Source organism: Oryza brachyantha, chromosome 10, assembly GCF_000231095.2.
Source record: "Oryza brachyantha chromosome 10, ObraRS2, whole genome shotgun sequence".
NCBI classification, from domain to species: domain Eukaryota; kingdom Viridiplantae; phylum Streptophyta; class Magnoliopsida; order Poales; family Poaceae; genus Oryza; species Oryza brachyantha.
In genome coordinates, this window is record NC_023172.2 from 8,927,400 (window position 1) to 8,937,749 (window position 10,350).

At 38.0% G+C, this 10,350-nt stretch overlaps 1 protein-coding gene across 1 annotated transcript; it reads right to left on the reverse strand.

Annotated features, from left to right (window-relative positions):
* Positions 1–4,312: 4,312 nt before the first annotated feature.
* LOC102704177 (protein STRUBBELIG-RECEPTOR FAMILY 7-like) lies at positions 4,313–9,637 on the reverse strand. The gene is made up of 16 exons (XM_006661669.3): positions 9,321–9,637; positions 8,254–8,386; positions 8,093–8,164; positions 7,922–7,996; positions 7,727–7,798; positions 7,574–7,645; positions 7,394–7,465; positions 7,249–7,314; positions 7,101–7,166; positions 6,726–7,027; positions 6,354–6,640; positions 5,711–5,982; positions 5,346–5,481; positions 5,029–5,159; positions 4,768–4,924; positions 4,313–4,679 (listed from the first exon to the last, which is right to left on the reverse strand). Exons 1-16 carry the CDS (start codon positions 9,415–9,417, stop codon positions 4,536–4,538), a joined length of 2,154 nt encoding a protein of 717 aa, XP_006661732.1. The 5' UTR covers positions 9,418–9,637; the 3' UTR covers positions 4,313–4,535.
* Between the last annotated feature and the right edge of the window lie 713 nt (positions 9,638–10,350).

Here is a 10,350-nt window from a genome sequence, read left to right on the forward strand (position 1 = left end):
TTAGAAATTTAATAAACTTTTAGACGTGACAAAATATAAATTGATCACTATAACATATATACAACAAATATATCTCTGACTTATTTTTTATCAAAATTTTGGTTTGCTCCAAAACCTCACAACATTATTGGCTAATAGTTTGATCAAAAACATTATTGACTAATAGACCTAAGTTTCGATATCTATATTTTTATCTAGATAGCTTAATCACAATAGGTACAACTGGAAAAGGGTACTATGTGACAATTTATAGGCACACTGAAAGGTAACGATTTTGCATGAAGGACTCATGCAATTTTCACACAACATTTCTTGTGTGCTTTTATACATGCCACAAGGGTGTGAACAGCTTGGTAGTAGATCCTAATGTGTGGACACGCCATCTGCTCCAGTTGTCATATCTTTTCGCTCTAGTGAAAAGGAAGAGCAAGACGGGCTAGCAGGAACAGCAAGACAACGCTTGGGTTTGACCAGTGCGGCATCTATTGACGACGCAAAAGCTTCAGGAGTTCATACAACTTTGATCTTGATCACAACCACACAACTACAACCAGACTCATCGGATACTATCACTTGGAAATGGAATGCTACGGAATCTACACCGCGAAATCAGCGTACAAGATCCAATTTGCGGGGATAGTGAACTCCATCCGCATCCATCCTGACATAGTGTGGAAGTCAAAAACATAGAACAAGTGCAAAATCTTCTCTCATAGCCTAGATCAAAGCCATTACCTATAATATAATAATTTTGGTCTATTCATAGTATTATTTATAAAATTAGTCACTTACCATTCAAGTTTTTTCATTTTATCCCGTCTATCCTCACACCCGAAAAAATTCTTATTTATTATGAAGTGACATAGTTTTTTTAAAAAACCTTAATCTATACTAAACAACCTAGAAATGTTTAATTTTAGAACACATGAAGTAACTTGTATTATGATTTACTAGGTTTTTTTTCTGTTGGATGACATATTTAAAATATTTAGGGCTCTTTATATCAGAATTTTGCAGTGGTTTCTCAAAATATGGTTTAATTGCCTTAGAATTCATCCATTTCGAAGAGTCCTTAGTTGGTGCACAACGTCTGATAATTGTCGTTATATGTCCAACTATTTCTCAATGATGATAGCACAATATATGAAAAACTTATCGAAAAAAATCTATTTATAGTATATATGCAACATTTTTTTTATTTAGAAAGAATAGAGTATATGCAGGTTATTTTAGTATGTAAAACTTCATAATTCAGTAGAACGTGAATTTGATTATGGTCAGTGTCAGTGACTCTTATAGATATGATGCAAAATGATCTCATTAGACACATTCCAACATGCAATACAATATACAACGCAAAACCAATAATTATGTACTAATGAGTTGAAATTTAGTATTTTCTATTTACTTTCTCCTTCCATTTCTGTTTTTCCGCATAAGCCGCAGTTACGTCCAACAACGATCCATGTGAACACATGTATAGCCATGCACTTGAGAGATCTCTGTCTGTTGTTTCCCACCGGTGTGCTTCTTTTTACATTTTACATTGCGTTGTTTAAAACTTGTTATTTTATTTGTTTAATAAGATGATAGAACTGTATTGATTTGTTACAGTATGTACCCCGGCTGGTCATATATTTAGATTTAATACATGATATTATTTAGAAATTAGATAAATTTTTGAAAGTGACAAAAGATCAATTGATTACTACAATATACATAATATATTAAACAACAAATATATCCCTAACTTATTTGTTATCAAAATTTTGTTTTGCTCCAAAATCTCACAACATTATTGGTTAATAGTACTAAGTTTCGATATATATATTGTAATCTAGATAGCTTAATCACAATAGTTAGAACTAGTAAAGAGGGTGTCGTGAGGCAATTTATACGCACAACGAAAGTTAAGGATTTTGCATGAGTGACTCACGCAATTTTTACACTGTATTTCTTGTGTGCTTTTCAACATGCCACAAGGGTGTGACCAACTTGCTAGTAGATGCTAATGTGTGGACACGCCATCTGCTCCGGTTGTCATATCTTTTCGCTCTAGTGAAATAGGAAGAGCAAGACAGACCAGCATGAACAGCAAAAACAACTCTTGGGTTCGATCGATGCATCATCTATCGATCGAGGAAGAGCTTCGGGCGTTCAAACAACATTGGAGTTTGATCAAAACCGTAGAACTACAACCAGGCTCATCGGATACCATCACATGGAAATGGAGCGCGACGGGAACTTAGACCGCCAAATCAGCCTACATCCACATCCATCCTGACATAAAAACACAAAATCTTCGCCTGGTTAGTGGTGCAACACATGATCCTGATTCAAGGCTGGCCTCATAACCCAGCTTGTCTTCTCTGCCACCGAACAATGGAGACAGTAAACCATTTTATCTAGAGAGAGCCCAACAGAAGGGTACCCCTCCTGTTCCTAAATCAGATGCTTAGCTAAATAAACATTAGGCAATCAGATTTAAAACAAGCCAAATGGCAAATGGGAAGTAAAAACTAGTGAAGAAAACACAAGATGACACAAGTCGACAGCCTTGCCTTCGGAAACCAACCAGTGATTTGTGTGACAAGAATGAGGAGAAATTCTTTTCTTTTTTACCATTGACAAGTGATGGGTTTTGTAAATTATCCCTTATTTTTACCAGCACCATTAGGTTTGTATCCAAAAAACCTCCATTAAGTCTGAAAAGAACCTCCATTAAGACCATTCTGCAAATTTTGCTTATGGAAATATGTAAACATTTTTGTCATTCTATTATTGGAGTGTAGTCTCTGCATTTAGCACGATGGAAATTCTAGGACAAAATGGTCATTCTAGAAGACGTATTTGATGAAAACATTTTTTTATGGAGAAAGTTAAATGGTATATTGGCAAACAAAAAATAAGTTATAAATAATTTTTTTATATATGTATTCTTAGCAATCTAAAAGTCAATTATGAAAAAAATAAACTTTAGTGAAAATTCTCAAAATCAATTCTAAATTTAAACTTGAAAATTTAAATTTTGGCTTATAAATATAAGCAGAAATGAAAAGATGGGGTGGGTGATCGGGTGGTGGCAAAAAAAATCAAAACGCTTGTAGGGTGGTCATAAGAAGAAATTGGAAAATATCAGCAGGTACCTCTTCGTTTTAAAATATAAGTATTTTTTAGAATTTAAATAGTACCCATAATATAAGTATTTTTGATCCTATTTATTATTTATAACATTAATAATTTCTCATTGAAACTTTTTTCTATTTTATCCCTATATATTCTTACACCAAGGAGTCGTCCATCTGCCCTCCGCTCCCCTCCCTTTCGTACTCCCGTGCGCACTGTGACGTGCACGATGATGGAAAAAACAACTAAGATAAAGAAAATAACAACGTAGGCAAGAAAACAGAAAAAGAAAAAAACAAAAACAACGTATCAAAAAAAAACTAACAGAAAAAAATAAATCACAACGTGCAACTAACCTAAAAAAACAGAGCACGAGTGCACGACGTGTGCGAGAAAACGAAAATGGAACGACGCATCGCAGGAAAAAACAACTAACTGAAAGAAAAACAAATCCCCACTGTAAAGACGAAACAAAAATAAACAAAACAACGCATGGCGCGAAAAAACAACTAACAAAAAAACAAATCACGACGTGCAACTAACGGAAAAAAAAATCTATACTAAAAATGCAATATGTGCTTTGAGCTAAATATAGTTCTTTTGTGAAGCAAGACATGTAACGAGTAGTAGGAAGTGTCAGTTTTTTTTTTCTTTCATCCTCAATCTATACTAAACTACTTAAAAATGCTTAATTTTGAAGCAGATGAAATCTTAATTTTCAAGCAAATGAATTAACATGTATTATGATTTCTTAGGCTCTTTTCTTTTGGATGGAGGAAGAAGAAAAGGGAGGAACTAGAGAAAAAAAAAGTAACTAGCCCCCTAACCTTAAAATTCTAGATCCGCCCCTGATATTTAGGGCTCCTTGGATCACATAAATTTTTCAGTGATTTCTCAAAATATGATTTAATTGCCTTAGAATTTGTCCGTTCCAAACATGCCTTAGTTGGTGCATACTTTTGACAGTTGTGTTATATGTCCAACTGTTTCTCGATTGATTATAGCATAATACATAGAAGACTCAATTAAAAATTTCTATTTACAGGATATATGTAACAATCTTTTATTTTTACAAAGTATATGCAAGTTATTTTAGTATGTAAACCATCAGAATTCAACAGAATGTAAATTTGATCATGGCCTCTACCTCTGCAGATAACTCCTGTAGATATGATGCAAGTTGATCTCATTAGACACAGACCAACCAACCAGCCTGTATTTCATTTTATTATACGAAGCAAAACCTGTGATTATGTACTGATGAGTTGAAAGTTCAGTATTTCCCCCTTCCTTTCTCCACCCATTTCCCCATCTGCATTTGGTACTTAGCGTGCAATAGAAATTACAATCACGGCAACGAGATAAGGTGCAGGTTCAACGCATTGACTCAAGATCAATGTCTTCACATGTTACACGAATTCTTGATCCTGGTCATCTGGTCTCCGAGAACCCTCTTCGCCGTCGATCATTCTCCTAGTCATGTTGGCCCTCTGAACAAGGCGGACCAGCGCTTGCACCACCTCAGACATGGGTGGTCTGAACTCAGGCTCAGGCTGAAATGATTCAGATTGTTGGCATTCAGTTATGCATGGACTGTAAGTTCTGCAAACTGCAGAATACCAGGAGTGAAGGTTAATATACCTGGACACACAGGGCAACAACATCTGCGAAACGGGACAGGGATTTGGCAGGGTACAGGCCCTTGAGCGCGGGGTCAACCATCCGGTCCAATGCATCAATGTCATGCAGCTGCGGCGTCGCCCACCGGACAAGTGACTGCTCTGTCCGTTGCCTAGAGCTGTGATGATACAACAGTCAGGTGGTCAGGACTAGGGAATTATAAAACATCACACGTAGGGACAAACAATTCAGTGATGCATAATCAGAGAAAAATAGGAATACCTGTCGAATGGTTTGCGGCCAGTCAAGAGTTCCAGCATGACAACTCCAAAGCTATAGACATCGCTCTTGAGGGTATACTGCCCAGTCATGTCCACTTCAGGGGCACTATATCCAGAGCCCTGATCTGAAGCCTGTTGAGATTTATATGAAAGCAGATAAAAAGGACTGGTCAGCCATATGCAGTTATCAATCAATTCATGATTTAATCTCTCATTAGATGAGTTGTGTCCAGATTCTATAATATCTAGGATAATCAAGAAAAGAAGCAACCCATTTCAGCCATATGTTTGTTGGAGCAAAATGGCTTTGAGTTTTACCTGGAATTCAGAATCAGGAACAAAGCTGGCAAGTCCAGCATCAGAAACATGAGGATTGAACTCAGTGTCCAGCAGGATATTAGATGATTTGAAGTTCTTGTGGATAATAGAAGGAGAACAAATTTCATGAAGATACCTATAGAAAGTAAACAGAAAAGGTGGTTAGGTGATGACAGATCCTTACAATTAAGAGAATGTACAAGTGATTTATGCATATACTCATCATTTTACCTATGACATCCCATTCTATTATAATAGCAAGTCAAATCAATTTTCACAAGCCATATTAAAATGGAAATGAAATAAATTAATTTAAAAAAGTATCCAACAGATAGGGAGAGAGAAACATCTTAGTTTTTACTTACTCTAGTGCCCGTGCAGAGCCTAACGCAATCTTAACACGAGAATTCCAGCTAAGTGGTTTGCTATAGTCATCTGGGAGGTGAAGCATATCATGTAGCGAACCATTTCTCTGGAAATCATAAGCTAGCAAGTGCTGTCCATGCTCCATGCAATAGCCCACAAGCTCATTGAGATTGGGATGGTGCAACTTTGAAATGTTTGACACCAAGTCAAAGAAATCATCTGAAGATTGGCTTGGCAACACAGTACTGTTTAGTTTCTTGACAGCTAGTACCTATTCGTATAGGGAGAAATGTAAGCCATGTTAGATCATGTGACGTATTGAACTGCCTTTGTATTATCAAAGTTGAACCACTTAGCAACTCCCAAGGAAGAATATATGATGGTGGAATGCTGAATCGATAAGAAAGTGATCAACTCAATATTTTGTGTACATATTGTAAACTAAATGAAGTTTTGTCATTCTTGCTAGAAAGAAATGGAAACCATGTATGAATGTATTGCTTCTGTCTAAGATTGTGCAGGTGCATTTATGCAGGAAAAAGCCACTCTGAGAGCAAATTTACTGCACACTTTTAAAACTGCACAGTAAAACATTTTTTTCCTATGCTTTCAAGCAAAAGTAACAAGTGCAAACATGCATACCTTTCCATCACTGAATTGTGCCCTGTAAACACGTCCAAAAGTACCCTCTCCAACAAGATTGTCCATGCTGAAACTATCTGTTGCCATCTGTAGGTCTGCAACTGAATAAACTGCTGCCTTTACTGACGCTGAATTATTTTTCTTTGCAACAGGCTTATTTGATAAGTCGTCATCATCATCAAATGACTGGTTGCGCTCAATCTTAGGAGGTGGTTTCAGACTAATTGCTGCAGGGGAAGGCAAAGGCTCCACCTCTATTTTGGTAGATTCTGGTATAGGTTTCATATCTGCATTGTTTATAGAACCATACATGCATTACAACTTACAAAACTAAAGTGACTGTCAAGGTATATCAAACATTGCAACACTGACCTTTAACTTCATTGGAAGGGTATGAATTGAAAGGCTGTCGCTGTTCAACATGTTCTTCCATTGCACCTTTGCGTTTTCTCTTTATCAAGAAGAACGCTACAACTGCTCCAATAACTAGTAGAGCTACAACAATTCCTGCTATAGCTCCAGAACGTAACCCTGAATTTCCACCAGAACCTGACGAGTTACCACTGCCACTGGAGTGTCTTCCTGGGCTTTTCCGACGGTTGCGTGATGGTGGAGGTGCTGTGAATGGTGGCGGTGGTGGTGCCGGACCTGTGCTCCAAGAATTGCCATCGGTTCTATCGAACACAACATTAGTTCAAGATACAGCCATCCGAAACATTAGAGAACTAAGACATAAGCAATACTTACTGAAGGCCATTTATTTTCTTTAGCTCATTAGGAATCCAACCAGTAAAACGGTTGTTTGCCACGTTTCTGTAATAAAGGAGGAAAATACTGAAGTTAGTACAATACTGTGTGAGATACACCATTTATACCTTCAAATTGATTTGCTTACAGATTATCCAGGGGAAGATTAGCAAGAACATTGATTGATCCAGTAAATTGGTTGTTTTGCAGAGACCTGATATTATACAACATAGGTTATAGGTATAAAAAACACTTATAAGAGATTCATCAAATTTTTCAAATTTCATCCTTACAAAGTTTTCAGGCTTGACAGAGAACTGAAACTTTGTGGTAGATTTCCAGTAAGAGAATTGAAGGAGAGATCACTGCAGCAATGTACAGAAAGATAGTAAGAGCAAGGATTCATTGTAAAAAATGTGAATAGAGAAGTTAGAAGAATTTCAGGTGCACACTGAAGTCAACCAAGCACTCACAGAGTTTCCAAACTTGGAAGGTTGGAAAAGACGTCAGTCATATTTCCTTGTAATTGGTTGTGATTAAGGTTTCTGTCACAAATAAAATCCAATAAACTCAACAATAAGCATGAATTTGAAGGCAAGTTCATATTTGGGTCAAAAGGTACTCACAGATACTTAAGTTTAGGCATTGTGGAAATTGAGTATGGAACATTTCCAGCGAACTGATTCCCTGCCAGATTGCTGCAACCAAAAAATATTCACTTAAATTATCCCCAAAAATAACACAGAACAGTTAGATAATGTGCAGTTCAGAACAAATTTTGTAAAAATAGGTTACAAAATGGCAACATCTGAGAAACTTACAGCCTCTCAAGCTTCTTGTTTGGAAGATTGTATTGAATATTTTGGCCACCCCCAAGATTATTTTGGCTCATGTCACTGCATGGAATTATGATCCAGTTAATAACCAGCTGAACTCTCTAACAGAAAGAACTAGTTTGAAAAAAAAAAAAAGAGCCCACTGTCCAAACTCACAGCTCAACTAGGGATTCCATGGTGTTCATATTGTAGGCCAGGTTTCCTGAAAGCCCCATGCTCGGCAATTTACTAACACAACCAGGAAAAAAGATACATCAGACAAAAGAAGAAATTGTGCTCGGAAGCAAGAACATTGAAATATGCAGCACAATGCCCACATTGCTGTAACTGATGATCCAGAGCAGGTGATTCCCTGCCATGAAGCACCACACGGATCACCACCATTCACCTGCCAACCCCGCAGCTGCCCCGGCGAATTCAGGCTGGTGAATAGTGCATTCAGGACAGTAACTGCATGATTCGAAAGTAAAAGAATTACTTCAATAGGTGTGGATTATCACTAGACAGTTCAGCTAACATGATTACTTAAAATAGAAAGTTGGACCAATCACACACCTAGAGATTCACATGTTATCAGGACCAATGAAATGAATCACAGATACAAATAGTTACTAAACTGATCTACTTTGGATGAGCAATGATATCATGGATCCGTATTGAGCAATTTTTTGTTGGTTCTGGTAAGCTTTACAAATGATTGAATGCTCCTACAATATTCATTATCTTCCCTCAAAATAAAACTTTTCCCCTCCAATCATCTATCGAAATGAACACAATCCAGGTGCATTTCCATATGCAAAAAAAATTAACCAAACCATAACGAGAAAACAGGCGCCAGCATGCAGCAGAAAACGCAACAGAAAGATGCAAAAGTTCCCAAAGATCCCAATGCATTCCCTAGCTCAGAGTACCCATCAATGAAGTGAAATCGAGCAAAGGTGTGTCTGGGGTATACTGACATCACCTGAAGATTTGGGACATCGGAATGCTCATCCCCAAATCTACCCCAAAAAATATCACCACATTAATTGATCCAACAAAAACAAGATTTAGCTAACGAACTTAGTGCAAGGAACATCAGCACAAGAAGAGAAGAACAAGCACCCACAAAATCTCAACTTCAGAAGCAACAAACTCCACCAAAAAGATGTGGTACAGGCATTCAGAGAAGAAAACAGCAAGACAGCCCATGGTCCCAATGCTGCATCGAAGACAAAATCCCGCCTTCCTCCCGACCAAAATCCATGGCGGCCATAAGAGAAAAAAAGCACTCGAACAAGAAGGAATCAAGAACTGCAAAAGACAAAGGGGGGGGGGGGAACAAAAGCACAGCCAAGCAAAAGAAATGGCGGCCCCCCGAACACAGAGATTCCAGCAAGCTCACCATCATTGGCGTCGGTGGTCGCAGCGACCAAGATTTGCCGCCGGGTCCAAGAGCAGCACAGGAGGAAGAGCACCGGCCATGCCCAGGCGGCCGCCATTGCTGCTCCTAGCCCTCCACCTCCTCTCCTCTCCACCAGCAACCCTCTCCCTCTCTCTCCACGCCTTATAGGAACATGGGAGAGTGGGGGAGAAGATTGAACAAAGAAAGCTGCTTTCTTTGCTAAAAAAAATTCGGCCTTTTTTTTCCTTCCGATTTCTCACGCCATTTTTCTCCTAAAAAGCTACGATTTTTTGCACTGTTCGCTCCGTGCTGATGAATTCTTTTTGCGGGATTATTAAATGGGAAGCAGCAGAGGGAGCTCAGGCTCAGCTGCGGCAGCGGGCGCTGCACCCGAGGAGCGGCGAGCACCCGAGGCGGCGTTGGGTGGGGCCGCGACGATCTGGCCGTTCGATGTGGATCCAACGGATCGGAACAGCTCCCGACCTACAATTAGTACATGTTTGAGCTCACCGATCGACCTAGAGAGAAAACAGTACCCTCTTTATTTCAAAAGAATTATAGATCGTATTTTTGTTTATTTAGGATAAGCGTTTGTACAGATATTACATTATTAATATATTAATTATGTAATATAAATTATAGTAGTAAAAAAATATTTATGAATATGAATCCAATAATATTAACTTCGTGTCATAAAAATATATCTTAAAATAATCTTTTGCCAAACTTTCGTGTAAATGAAACAAAATATGTTATGTACTTAAAAAATTGAGAGAGTAGTGCTAACTCGGCTTAATAATTGTGAAGGACACCAGCGGTCTCTAAACTTGTATGCATGTGTCATCTAGGTCCCTAAACTCTTAAAATATATATTTTTTGTCCTCGAACTTGTCCGAGTGTGTTATATAGGTCCAAACGGGCTCTAACCCGCTCCATCCGCTAACGTGCCATACCACGGTGGCGCCTACGAGAAGAGAGAAAAAAGAATAAGGAGATGAAAGAGAAACTGACATGTGGGACCCACATGGCA